Source organism: Engraulis encrasicolus, chromosome 1 (genome assembly GCF_034702125.1).
Source record: "Engraulis encrasicolus isolate BLACKSEA-1 chromosome 1, IST_EnEncr_1.0, whole genome shotgun sequence".
Taxonomy (NCBI): domain Eukaryota; kingdom Metazoa; phylum Chordata; class Actinopteri; order Clupeiformes; family Engraulidae; genus Engraulis; species Engraulis encrasicolus.
In genome coordinates, this window is record NC_085857.1 from 54,721,998 (window position 1) to 54,736,997 (window position 15,000).

The 15,000-nt window shown below is 44.0% G+C and overlaps 1 protein-coding gene across 3 annotated transcripts in view; it reads left to right on the plus strand.

Annotated features, from left to right (window-relative positions):
• LOC134455055 (nuclear factor 1 X-type) overlaps positions 1–15,000 on the plus strand; it is a 157,848-nt gene that overhangs the window by 130,128 nt on the left and 12,720 nt on the right. For all 3 annotated transcript variants that reach the window (XM_063206114.1, XM_063206120.1, XM_063206127.1), the window contains one exon: positions 14,975–15,000. This exon is cut by the window's right edge and continues 37 nt beyond it. In XM_063206114.1, the coding sequence (XP_063062184.1) occupies positions 14,975–15,000 (26 nt within the window). The remainder of the gene's footprint in view (positions 1–14,974) is intronic.

Genomic DNA, 15,000 nt, shown 5'->3' on the forward strand with positions numbered 1-15,000 from the left:
AAAAAAGACACCAGAAATTGATTTATTGCATAGAATTGACCTAGAAAATGATGATACAGGCATGAAATTCAACATGTATGTGCTTAAGACCAATACGGTCAAATCTACCTGATTGGCCACTTGAAATGGTGGCCATTTTCCAAGATGGCCGCCAAAAAAGACCCCAGAAAGTGATTTATTGCATAAAATTGACCTACAAAAGTATGATACCAGCATGAAATTCAACATGTATGTGCTTAAGACCAATACGATCAAATATATCTGATTTGCCATTTGCAATGGTGGCAATTTTCCAAAATGGCCACCATGAAAGAATCTAAAAATGGATTTGTTGCACAGAATTGAGAAAGGAAATTATGATACAAGCACAACCAAGAAATTTGGCAGTTATGTGCTTAAGACCAACTCAATACATTCCAAGTAATTTTCCAGTTTAAATGACGGCGATTTTCCAAGATGGCCGCCAAAAAATACCATAGAAATGGATTTGCTGCACAGGATTGATCAAGCAAGTTATTATACAAGCATCAATTTTGGCATGAATGTGCAAAAAAAAACAATACAATCAAATCTTCCTGACTCGCCACTTAAAATGGAAGCCATTTTATAATATGGCCACAAAAAGGCTGAATTTAGCCCAAAGGTGAGCAAAAAAATGATGATACAAGTATGTAATTTTGTGTGTTTGTGCTTAAGAGCAATAGGCCTATAATCAAATCCACTCATTTGCATTTTAAAGATGGCCATCAAAGAAGACACTAGAACTTCATTAATTGCAATTAATCTAGCAGATGTGGCCCAAATCAATGTTAACATTCACTGTTTGAATTTCCAATGATTTCATCATAGAAGGAAATACAATCAAGCAAAAAGGCACATAACTATAGGCTACCAAGGGTAACCCCGGCTCTCTGAGGCATATGAACCAGACATCTCACTATGGGTAACGCCCGCGACCATTTGCCAAAACTTGATTTCAATCTTGCCGTCATGCCAATGAGCTGCACAGCTGGGGATCCCGCCCCCTCGGGGACAAATCCGAGGTACGTTGGGCTCTGAGCTTCAATCTGAGGCAACTAGCCTTTGAGCTTGTGGGTGAGTGTAGCAATCTAGTGAGATGTCTCGTTCATCTCCCTCAGAGAACCAGAGTTACCCTCGGTAACCTATAGTTCTCTTTCTGTCGAAACACTCGACATCCCACTATGGGTATTGAAAAACTCCCGATTGAGTTGCAGCGTCCATCAGCAGTGATAAGTATCATGCTCACCCAACGCGCAGCTCGAGACGCAACAGCCACCCAAGGGCCCAGGGTCTTAGTTCCGAACCCGAAGCAGAGAGGCTAGGCACCAGGCGCACAAAGGAAGCGTCCGGACATCCAATACCACGGAGAGCACGCAGTGGAGGGAACCCAGGGCACGGAAACCACCCGTCTGGGTGTAACCGATGTGCAGGTGGAGCCCACAGAGGTGTAGCGAGGCCCCCAATATCAAGTGGTATTCCCCAATAGCAAACCAGGCCTTGGCACAAGGGGGAATTTCCAGAATGTTCAGTACACAACATCTGCAGGTGCAACCGTGCTGGCAGAAAAGACCATTCTCTATCAGGGCCGTAGGTCCACGTTGCGGACGGAGAACCTAGTAGCAACCACCACCACAGCAAGCAGGCCAAGCCAGCCCCGATAGATACCCGTTTGAGGGCACACACTATGGTTCCTGAAGTCCAAGGGGGACATCAAAGATACACTTCCCCTCGATCATGCATCCTGGTCGAGCAGGGGCCTGAGATACTTCATTGGAGAAGTATGGTCTAGCTAACCACGGTCGCCCTACCCAGGGACAGCACTCCAGGCAGCACAATTGACACTCACGCTCCTGCTGACGAATGAGACACACACAGTAAGGGGTGACCGACCCAAGGGAGACACGTGTAATGCGTCCTATTAGGAGAGGCGAGGATCCAGGTGGTCTTGACACAATCAGCCTTCTCACCCTCGGGTAGAGGGCGCAACTGACTAGAGAAGTTGCGTTCCACAGAATGTTCCACAGCCTCTGGGAGGAGGCTCTTATCTTTGAATGTTCCAGGCTGACAAGCCAAAGCCATTATGTGATAGCTAAATCAAACATGTTAATGTCAAAATAAACGAAATTAAAGCAAATAAACTTAATTCATGACAATGCTTGTTTTTGGTGTACCTTTTGTTTAACAGCAATATCGAGAGAACCACGAATTGCCGTTATTGACATATTATTACCGCATTGTCATCGTATTATTAGCATCTCATAACCTTCGGTGTGTGTGTGTGTGTGTGTGTGGGGGGGGGGGTCACTGCCTCCATTGATATTGAATTAAGAACTGGCATTAGCATGTCATCACCATGCTATTTGTGTGTCATACTGTGAGTGGCTTATGTGTCATTGCAGAATATGTTTAATATCTGTATCAGTTCATCATCCATGCTAACATATTCAAGGAGAGTGAACAATTATTTCCACCAAATTTGCAATATGCAAATGGCCAGCATTTTAAGTAGCAAATAAAGTATACTTGATTGAAGGCCTATTGGTCTTAATCGCATACAAACCGAGTTTCATCATAAATTGCTTGGACAATTCTGTGCAATAAATTATTTTCTAGGGTCTTTTAGTTTTTTGGCAGCCATCTTAGAAAATGGCCGCCATTTCAAGTGAGTAATTGGGTAAATTTGATTGCACTGGTCTTAAGCACATACATGTTGAATTTCATGCTTGTATCATAATTTGCTAGGTCAATTCTATGCAATAAATCAATGTCTGGGGTCCTTTTGGCGGCCATCTTGGAAAATGGCCACCATTTCAAGTGGCCAATCTAGTAGATTTGATCGTATTGATCTTAAGCACATACATGCTGAATTTCATGCTTGTATCATCATTTTCTAGGTCAATTCTATGCAATAAATCAATTTCTGGTGTCTTTTTGGCAGCCATCTTGGAAAATGGCCGCCATTTCAAGCGGCCAATCAGGTAAATTTGATCATATTGGTCTTGAGCACATACATGTTGAATTTCATGCTTGTATCATAATTTTCTAGGTCAATTCTATACAATAAATCCATTTCTGGGGTCTTTTTTGGCAGCCATCTTGGAAAATGGCCGCCATTTCAAGTGGCCAATCAGGTAGATTTGATTGTATTGGTCTTAAGCACATACCTGCCAAGTTTCATGCTTGTATCATAATTTGCACGATTCAAGCCAAATTGGCCTTGTAGCCGCTCTACTAAAAGGGAGGTAACAACTAAACGGATTTTCATTGAAGTAAACTGTTCTACCGGTCGTTACTTTTGGAATGTTGAAGACAACGATAGCCGCGGTCCGCGGTAAATGCCTTTCATGTCTGAATGCTAAGATGACCATGCTACAGTAACCTTGCCTATTCCTGTTGCTATTGAGAAGTACTGCTGAAATCGTTTTTCATAAGAAGCTTGATTTAATTGAATGCTTGTTGCACTCTGAGTGTGTCTTATCACAAGAGGATTTGTGAACATTTAGAAGACAGTGAAATTGTCGAAGTTCCAGTCAATGCAGACAGTTAATGTGCACTAGCATATAATAGCCAAGATGGAGGATGACTCAGCAAATGCGATACCGCTATTAGCCAGAGGAGGGCGCCCAAGCCCACAGAATCAGCCAAGGAAGACAAGTTGCTTAGGCTGCGCAATAGGAGACAAGGGAAACTGTCATTGCTCACTCGCAAAATGCATGATATTCAGGGAATGAAAGCAGTTGAAGATAATGTTGAAATAATTAAAACTGAAATGTCACATAGCTTTCATCGCATATTATGTGAATTTAAAGATGCCAATGATGAGGTAATTCAGAATTTACCTGAAGAGGAAAGAGAAGATGACCAGTCAAATTGGTATGATCCTAAATGTGAAGTATTTGAGAAATTCATGGCTGAAACAGAACAATGGATCACTGAAATATGCAAAGGACATACTGAAGAGGATTTGAATGATGGTATTAGGCCACAAGACAGTGTGTCAGCCACTTTCACAGAGGGTGCTAGAAGCAAACACAGCTCTACAGCACGATCTACAACTAGCTCAGCACGTGCTAAGGCCAAGGCAGAGCATGCAGCATTGCTAGCCCGTGCAGATGCATTAAAGAAAAGGCAAGAAATAGATGCTGAAGTAGCAAAGTTACAGGCCAAACGTGAAGATGCTGAGTTGGAGGCAGACATTGCAGCTTCTACTGCCAGACTGAAAGTACTAAATGAATACGAAGAGAATCGTGATGACATGAGTGGTCACCATCAGCCACACAGGAGTATGAACAGAACAGCTTTTTCGGATTTCATATTGAAAGAAGAGAGAAAACCTGTACCTCAGCCAAGAGTATTAGTGCAAACACCTGGCGCACGCAGTAGTGCAGCAGCTAGGCCAATTCATGGCTCCAGCAACCCACAGCCCAGTGGCCCTGAGAGAGAACTTCATAGGATAATGCAACGACAGAATGAAGTAACAGAGCTACTAGTCATGCAACAAAGCCTATCCCAGCTACCTCAAAGAGCGGTTCCGGTGTTCTCTGGAGATCCACTTGAATACAGATCCTTTATGAGGGCTTTTGAAAGTGCAATAGAAACGAAGACAAAAAGTGATCAAGATGGATTGTTCTATTTGGAGCAATACACAAGTGGCGAACCAAGAGACCTTGTCCGCAGTTGTGAACATATGCGGTCAGATAAAGGGCTTAAAGAAGCCAAGAGACTGCTTCAGTACCATTATGGCAACGAACTGAAGATAGCCACGGCTTATCTCAACAAAGCACTGAAATGGCCACAGATCAAAACTGAGGATGCCAAGGGTTTGAAGACGTATGCACTGTATCTCACTGGATGTAGGAATACCATGACTGACATCGACTTTATGGAAGAAATGGACAATCCGAGCAATATGAGAACAGTGCTGTTGAAGCTTCCCTACAAGCTCAGGGAGCGGTGGAGGAACACTGCGTTCGACTTTCAAGTGCGGCACAAAAGAAGAGCGAGGTTTGAAGACCTAGTCGCCTTCATTGACCTGCATGCACAAGTTATGAATGACCCACTCTTCGGTGACATTCAGGATGTAAGCTCTGATGCAAAGGCCAAGCCCAAGCCAGCTGCAAAGAGTGCTAAGAAGAGTGACATAAAAGGTGCCAACTTTGCTACAGGTGTTTCCCCCGTCGTGAAAGAAAGCACACAGCCTGTTAAGAAAAAGGAACAGCAGAATACAGTCCAGTGCTCTGACACTGCAGAAAAGGCTTGTTTGTTCTGTGAGAAGGCACACACACTCAGCTCATGTGACAAGTTTAAAGAACAGGAGTATCCAGAAAGAATACAATTCCTGAAAAGCAAAGGACTTTGCTATGGATGTCTCAACAAAGGTCACCTGAGTAAAGATTGTAAGAGAAGACTGACGTGTGCAGAATGTGCCTACAAACATCCAACTGTACTGCATAAGACGAAAGAAGACAGTGGTTCTAATGGGAATGCAACAGCTAACAGTCCTACAGTGTCGAATGCTCTTCTGTCCCTGGATCAAGAATCTTGTGCCTCTACTGGGGCCGGCGACAGCGAGTGCATATTGTCAGTAGTGCCTGTAAAGGTGAAATCCAAGAGAAGTGACAAGACTGTGGAGACTTTTGCATTTCTAGACCCAGGTAGCACCACTACCTTTTGTACAGAAGATCTCATGCACAAACTTAATGTCCGAGGCAAGAAGACAGACTTCTTACTGTGTACCATGGGGCAACAGAAGAAGACACAAGGACATGTCATAACTGACTTAGAAGTGTGTGCATTAGAAGGAACCACGTACATTGATCTGCCAAGGGTGCTTACACAGCAACACATACCTGTGAAGAAGGGTAACATACCCAAGCAACAAGATCTAAGTAAGTGGCCTTATCTGTCTGAGGTTCGTCTACCACCACTGGAAGCAGATGTTGGACTCCTGATAGGTGTGAACGCCTATAAAGCCATGGAACCGTGGAAAGTGCTGAATAGCAGAGATGGAGGTCCGTATGCGGTACAGACAGCGCTTGGCTGGTCCGTGACGGGTCCAAGACAAGACAGCACAAGTCTGACTTCTGACACTCTGCAAACCTGCATATCGCATCGCATATCTGTGGAGAATATTGAAGACTTGCTAGTTCAGCAGTTTAACACAGACTTTCCTGAAAGAAGATATGAGGATAAGACCGAAATGTCTCAGGAAGATCGTCAATTCATGCGATCAGTGACAAAGTCTTTGGAGTTCAAAGGTGGTCATTACCACATAGGATTGCCACTGAAAGATGAGAAGATTCAGGTGCCAGACAACAAATGTGTAGCCATGCAGAGGTTGCTAGGCCTGAAAAGGAAACTCACAAGAAATCCACAGTTCCACAGTGATTACACAGGATTCATGGACAGCATTCTTGACAAGGGATATGCTGAACGAGTTCCAGAGGATGAGTTGCAGCCGGACGGAGTGGTACCAAGGGTGTGGTATATACCTCACCACGGTGTGTACCACCCCAAGAAGAATAAGATACGGGTGGTGTTCGACTGCAATGTGTCCTACCAAGGATTCTCCCTGAATGGTCAGTTACTTCAAGGACCCAACCTCACGAACACTCTTCTTGGAGTGCTGAACAGGTTCCGACGACAGCCATTTGCCATCATGGCTGACATTGAATCGATGTTTTATCAGGTCCGAGTTCAAGAGAAAGATGCAGACCTCCTAAGATTTCTGTGGTGGCCTGAAGGCAGTCTGGAGGAAGAGGCAGTCGAGTACCGGATGTGTGTACACCTGTTCGGTGCTACCTCTTCACCAAGCTGCTCCTGCTTTGCTCTTCGAAGAATAGTGGAAGATCAACAGAATGAGACAACAGAGAAGGCAGCTCAGACACTCCTGACCAGTTTCTATGTGGATGATTGTTTGACTTCAGTGGAAACAGAGCAAGAAGCAATCGCACTGGCCAGAGATCTGAAATCACTCTGTAGCAAGGGTGGTTTTAACCTGACGAAGTGGATGAGTAACTCCAGAGCCTTTCTGTCATCTGTTCCTGAGCAAGAGCGAGCCACAGAAGTCAAGACTCTGGATTTGGACAGTGGGTTGTTACCTGTTGAGCGGGCCTTGGGAGTGACCTGGTGCACTGAAACTGACACATTCTCCTTCAACATCAACGTTCACAACAAACCTGCTACACGAAGAGGCATCTTGTCAGTTGTTGGCTCTGTATACGATCCTCTTGGATTCTTGTCGCCATTCGTACTGGCAGCAAAGCTACTCCTGAGAGATCTCTGTAAGGAGAGGACAGGATGGGATGAGGAGATCACAGAGAACCACCTGAAACGATGGACAAGATGGATGGTTGATCTGCAGAAGCTCTCCAGCTTTCAAGTCAACAGATGTTTCAAGCAGTGTTGGGTAAGTTACTTTATTAATGTAATCAGTTACAGTTACAAGTTACCTTGATTAAAATGTAATTGTACTGTAACTTTTTGGATTGCTTTTACAAAGTAATGTAACTGATTACTTTTGGATTACTTTTGGATTACATAAGGTTTAAATGAGCATTGATTGACCCATGTTCAACATTTTATTTGTGAGAACTGACACTTTTTTAACCAAATGTTAAAAAGTAGAGTGTCGAGGGTCTTACTGATAGGCACACAGATACGTCAGGAACGCAGGAGACGATGTTTTTCTTTTTAGATGCGTCCCAGCATCTCTATAAGAGGGTATGTCAATGTCAGAGGTGATTCCTCATTGAGTACAAGGGAGGCGCAGCCTCCTGTCCAAAATCACGGAGAACAGTACAGTAGCCTATGTAAAAACTAATGCTTTACACGACTTAATAACATTGCTATTTCAGACACAGCTCCATAGAAAATGCATGTGCTCAACTTAGAGATTAAACCAATCTGTAATAAGATCCCGAGGCTCGCAGGAGTTTTTTTTCCGCTCATGACAACGCAAGCGAGTCGAGTCTCAATGGACTTCAATGGCATGTGGGATTGCACGCGTTTTCAATGGCAAAATGCTAAACGGTCATTGGCTATTGCCATGAATATTTTTTTGATTTTGAGACTGAGCCTCACTGGGAGTGAATGGAGAAGAGAGAGGGGGAGGGAGGGACCGGAGACTGGAGCTCCGACTTGTGATTGGATGAACCCTGAAAGAGGCTGGACCTTTTTTCCTTGCCAAAAATATAGTCAGACAGCGGTCGATTACGTGCCAGTCCCATGCAGATTTGCGAGCTGAGACGTCTAGTCGTGTGAGCAAGTGATCAAGTGAGAAAGCTATTCATTGCGGTATATCCCAATTTTGTGTACATATTCTTGTAAATATAGTCTTGTGAATAAAGTGTTAATATTGCTGTCACGTGCGTTACCCTTTTTTAATTTTCCATCTTCAAAACTTTGTTTATTTGAGGTATTTTTGAGGGGGCTAGCTAGCTTTCAGCAAAGCTGTGTAAAATGCCAAGCATCGTAGACTACATTCTGGCGAAGCCATTTTCCAGTCTTCCTTATGAAGACAAAATTAAAATCAAGGAGCAGGGCAGACCAAAGCCTGATATTGGTTTGGTAAAAAAGGTGGGGAGGAACAACCGTTCCTTTCAGCTCTCGTGGTACGAGAAAGTCAACTGGCTAACTGGGAGTCCTGTGACGAGGAAGATGTACTGTTGGCCATGTCTTTTAATAAAACCTGCAAATGGATGTTGCATCTGGTCAAAAGTGGGATTTGATGACTTGCACAATTTCAAAAGGGCATGCAAACGTCACGAAATTAGCAGTGAACATGTAAATGCATGTGCCAGGCTGAGCTGTCTTGGCAGAGTCACCAGGGTGGAACATGCTGTCAATGAGGGTGTGCAGCTCCATGTGGCCAGGCACAATGAGGTAGTTCAGAAGAACAGGGCATACTTGAACCGCCTCATTGATGTCACCTCACTGCTTGGTCGACAGGAGTCGTCCTTCAGAGGACATGATGAGAGCAGTGAATCTGCAAATAAGGGAAATTACAGGGAGTATCTGGAAACATTGTCAAAGTACGACCATGTGGTGGCAACACAGTTCCAATCATCTCCAGTGTTCACTGGTATGTCTCACACCATTCAAAATGATTTAATTTCTGCAATTGCGGCCACTGTCACTGATGAAATAAAGCATGAGATTCAGTCTGCTCCCTTTTATGCATGGCAAGTTGATGAGACTACTGATATTGCATGCCATGCTCAGCTGTCAGTAATTCTTCGCTTTGTAGACATTGCAGGGCAGATCCAGGAGCGTTTCATTGGGTTTTTCGATGTCTCAGAGGGGCGAGACGCCCAATCTGTCTTTGAGACATTAAACGAGCACATGCAACACTACAATTACACAAGCAAACTGGTGGCTCAAACCTATGATGGGGCTGCTGTCATGGCTTCAGCTTTAAATGGCCTTCAGGCTAAAGTTAAGCAGGTGGCCCCAAGTGCAGTGTTTGTGCACTGTTACGCACACAGATTGAACTTGGTTTTATCTCAGGGGGCCAGCTGCTTGCCTGAATCCAGGGTGTTCTTTGCGGATCTGTCAGGGTTAGCCACATTTTTTTCGAAATCCACAAAGCGGGTAGCATTTCTTGAGTCTGCAGGATGTTCCCGCCTACCAAGAAGTGCTCCTACCAGGTGGAACTTCACATCCAGGCTAGTGAGCACTGTGGCCAATAATTACGATCAGCTCCTGCAGACATTTGAAAATATTGTGGCAGACCAGTCAGGAGACCAGGACACAGTGAGGGCTGCCAGAGGCTACATCAGGACATTGGAGGATTTTCAGACAGTTTTTGTGCTGTACGCATATGAACAAGTCTTCTCCCAAACTGATGTAGTCTTTGACATCATACAGCAGAGAGTTATGGATGTCCTCTACTGTAAACAGAGGGTTGAAGGGCTTCTTGCATTTGCAAGAGAGAAGCGGTCAGAAGAGGCATTTGAAGCTGTTTACACGAAAGCATCCAGTCTGACATTTGACCCTCGGAATGGGCCAAACCGCAGGCGACAGCAAGATCCAAAGGAGCGCTACAGGAAGGTGTACATGTCCATTCTAGACAATCTGATAGAGCAGATTTCTCGTCGGTTTGCTAATTTGGAATGCATGCGCTTCCTGGAGTTAATAAACCCAGACAAGTATGATGACATGAAGCATGTGTTTCCTGAGGAGGCATTTCACAATGCCCTCAAAATGTATGGCCATTTCTTTGACTCTGAGAAACTAAGATCAGAACTTAAAGTTTTGTATGGTGACCGTGATCTGCAGGGCAACAGAGGTAAGCTTTGTGAGCACTTGCTCTTCTTTAAAGAGATGGGTCTGGACTGTGCCATGCCAGAGCTCTACAAGCTGATGACCTTAGTGGCAACAATAGGCGTAACGTCAGCAGGTGTAGAGAGGAGCTTCTCCTGCTTAAAACGTGTAAAATCATACACAAGAAACACCATGGCACAAACAAGACTCAGTAACCTTGCTTTACTGGCAATTGAGAGGAAGCTTGTGAAGGATCTGGAGAATACTCCCACCTGGTATGACAGGGTGACTGACCATTTTCTTGAAAAAGAAAGGAGGGCGGAATTTTCTTTTAAATAGGCCTAGGCCCACAGATCAGTGGCTGGTGACCTCTTCAAGGATAGTAAATAATTAAGTATTTGGTACCCCCTAGTGGCAAACTATGCACACAGCAGCAAACAGCAGCAAACAAAGTAACACACATCAAATTGAAACACATAATCCCCATGGAGCAGGTAATAATATAAAAAATAGTCAGTATAAAATTTCCAAATCAACACAAGGAGGTAGTGATTGAATTAAATGTGTGACAGTAGCATCCAGCTCTTGGACAGTAGAGTCCACATCACATGTTTGCTTATTCCAGAACACTGCTGAAATATTATTTACAAACAGCATTCAAATGATAGTCATTAAGAACAAATTACCTGTTAAAAAAACATGAAAAAACTATTTAAAAAAAAAACTTTCCCATAAATGCAGTAGCATTTCAAGAAGAGTCGTTTAGTGTGTGCGGCCATTTGTTTCTCAGTGCCAAATAGGGTGTCTGTCAAAATTCAAATATTTTTCGCGCTTTCTTTTTAATATGGACATAATTTAAGTTGATCAGCCTCCCCTGTTTGGCAGACCACCAGCCGCCACTGGTCAATGTACGAGCACTTGCAGTGCACTCCTCTCTGCTCGCGCTGCGCTTGTCTCGCAATGCAATCAGCTGCCTGCTCCGGGCCAAATAGTCAACACTGCCACCTTGTGGACACAGGAGGGAACAATTTGAAGAATGCGTTTCAGACGGACGGACAGACATACGCTCTTTATAGAGATGCTGGGACGCATCTAAAAATAACAAACAAGTACAAATGCATGTCAACATGCAAACGGCAATAATTATGAAGATTTTAGAGATTAACAGTCAATGTGATGGCGAGAGGACGCGCACACGCAAACGTGCCCAATGATAAAAACGTCACTCTCGACCGCACGCAACCCTTTGCCAAACACGGAAGTGCTGCGAGACCGGTAAGACATGAAACTTTCAAATGCTCAAGAAACATTGCTATGTGCTCTTAAAACACTGAAAACCCACTCGTTTTAACTCATAGGGATAAACAATGGAATTAGGCAAAACAAAATAAAGAAACAACAGATGTTGACAAAACTTGGATTTCGTGGGATTTGTGATTGAAAATGTATGCGCGTTTGGATGCAATGTAGCCTATGCGAGTGTAATGTATGAATACTCCGGGTTTAAATGGTTGTCAGCTAAGCATGTGTGTTAATAATTAATTAAATAAAGGGGACCAAAGACCTCGCACAAATTGTAATCCTGTTAGGTAATCCGCATTCTCATTGAATGTATCTGTAATCTGATTACATCGTTTTTTTCTTGTATTGTAACGGATTACAGTTACTTTTATTTTGTATCCTTTTACCGTAACGCCGTTACATGTAATCCGTTACTCCCCAACCCTGGTTTCAAGCCTGCAGGCTTCGGAGCTGTCAAGACAGCACAGTTGCATAATTTTTCGGACGCCAGCGAGGACGGTTATGGGACAGTTACCTACCTTGTGATGACCAATGAGCACGATGAGAAGTCCTGTTCATTCGTAATGGCCAAGTCCAGAGTGGCACCACTCAAACAGATAACCGTACCCAGAATGGAACTTACAGCTGCAACTGTGGCAGTTAAGATGGACCGAATGTTGAAGCAGGAACTGGACATGGAACTGGAAGAGTCATTGTATTGGACGGACAGCATGACGGTCTTGAAATACATTGAAAATGATGCTGCCCGATACAAGACGTTCGTCGCAAACCGAGTGTCACTGATCAGAGAGGCCTCCAAGCCGTCACAGTGGAGGTACGTGAATTCACCCGAGAATCCTGCAGACCATGTCTCAAGAGGTTTGACAGCAGAGAATCTTATGAGATGTGAGAACTGGATTGAGGGACCTTCATTTCTGCTGAGACCGTGCGAGGAGTGGCCTGTCAGGACAGACCAGTTAAGTTCTTTGACGGAAGATGATCCAGAGATCAAACGAAATGCTGTGTCTTTTGTCATCAGAGTTGAAAAAGATTAATCTGCTTTGGGCAAGCTCATTGCGTATTATTCTGATTTGCACCGCTTAAAGAAGGCAGTAGCATGGTTCACTCATCTGAAAAAGATCCTGCTGGACTTGAGCCACAAAAGAGCAGAGCTGCAAGAGACAAACAGTGCTTCAGATGGCAAACAGCAAGCCATAGCTCAAGAGATGAAAAAGTACAAAGAGAGCCTGAAAGATTTCACTATCAGTGTGGAAGATTTGACGAATGCTGAACATGATTTGATTCGCTACAGTCAACAGCTGAAATATGGAGAGGAGATCAAGACTCTGCTGCAAGGAAAACACCAAGTCAGAAAGAGCAGCCACATATACAAGCTGGATCCGTACCTTGATGAAGGAGTGTTGAGGGTTGGAGGAAGGTTATGTCGAGCGGCGATGCCAGAGGAGGCTAAACATCCAGCCATCTTGCACAAAGACCTCAAGATTTCCCGTCTTATTCTCCAGCACACTCACCGCCAGGTCGGACACTGTGGACGGAACCATGTTCTGGCTAAGCTCAGACAAAAGTATTGGATCCCGCATGCAAATTCTGCCATAAGAAAGATGATCTCAAATTGCTACACCTGTCGAAAGCTGTACGCAAAGGTTGGAGAACAAAAGATGGCAGATTTGCCAGTGCAGAGACTGACACCAGACAACCCACCCTTCACATTCACTGGGGTTGATTACTTTGGGCCGTTTCAAGTGAAAAGAGGACGAGCCATGGTGAAGAGATATGGTGTCTTGTTTACTTGTTTGACCATGAGAGCGGTCCATATAGAGGTCGCACACTCTCTAGACACCGATGCATGCATCAACGCATTGCGCCGCTTCATCAGTAGAAGAGGGCAGGTGTCCGTTATCCGATCGGACAATGGAACAAATTTCATTGGCGCTGAAAGAGAGTTGCGTGAGGCCATACAGAACCTCAATGATTCCAAGATCAAAGAAGAAATGCTGAAAGGAGGAATCGAATGGAACTTCAATCCGCCTGGTGCCTCCCACCAAGGAGGCATCTGGGAACGCCAGATAAGGACAGTAAGGAAGGTGCTTGCTGCTCTGCTGAAGCAACAAGTTTTGGATGATGATGGATTACACACACTATTGTGTGAAGTTGAGTCCATAATCAACAGCAGACCCTTGACAAAGCTGTCAGAAGATCCAAATGATCTCGAACCCCTCACTCCGAACCATCTCCTGCTGATGAAAGCAAAGCCTGCGATACCACCGGGGATCTTTGAGAGGAGTGATGTGTACGGGAGGAGACGTTGGAGACAGATCCAATATCTGTCTGACTTGTTCTGGCACAGATGGACCAAGGAGTACTTGCCCCTGCTGCAAGAGCGTCAGCGCTGGTCCAAGGTGAAGAGGAACTTTGAAGTGAATGACATCGTTCTAATTGTGGATCCTTCCGGTCCACGAAGCTCTTGGATGCTAGGCCGCATCATCAAGACAATGCCAGATTCCAGGGGCCAGGTCCGGAGTGTGCAAGTGCAGACCAAGACCAGCGTTCTGGAAAGACCTATAACTAAATTATGTTTGTTACAGGAAGCAGTGTGAGCTGGCATCCAGGACTGCAAAGAGTTATTGAGTATTCATAGCTAAGTTCATTTTGAATATTTTTATTGTTGGACTGAGAATTTGAATGGCTCTATTTGATTTGAGTAATTGATGTAGCCCCCTTGTCTACTCAATTAGGGGCCGGGCGTGTTAGAGCCATAATAGATAAATGTGAATAGTGAATAATAATTTAATTTTGTACTGCATTATGTTTAGTTTTAATATTTAGACATATTTACTGCTGTTAAGTAATGTTATTTTCTTGTGATTAATATTGCTTAATTATTAAGATATGCATGACGTCACTTTTTGCTGTATTAAAACTGTTTTACGTGACGAGGAAGGTCAGAGCGCAGCAGTCTTTGACCGAGACAAGACCCTTCGAGACTAGCCAGAAAGCAACGAGACCACGCCATGTCGAGATGACACGGAGACCACGAGGCGTGACAATATGAAGAAGTTTTAAGTTTGATTTTATCCGTTTTATTTCTGTAATGTGACAATTTTCTTATATAAACAGTTTGAACTTTACACGGAGTCTCGCGTCATGGACTTAAGCTCAAAGAACTGGTCATAAAATAAGAATTGAAGAAACTGCACCTACACATTGTCTTATCCCACCTTAGTTACATGTATAATAACTACATGTAAACATACTGATGAATTAGTCGTTGTGCTGTGAACACTGCAACTAACCAATGGATAAGATTATGTTAACTGTTAAACTGGGGTCTTCCTGCTTGGGAACCAGTGTCATAGTAATGTTCCCCAATCCCCCCTGTCTGTTTCAGAGTCAGGCCAGTCTGAAGACTCCAGC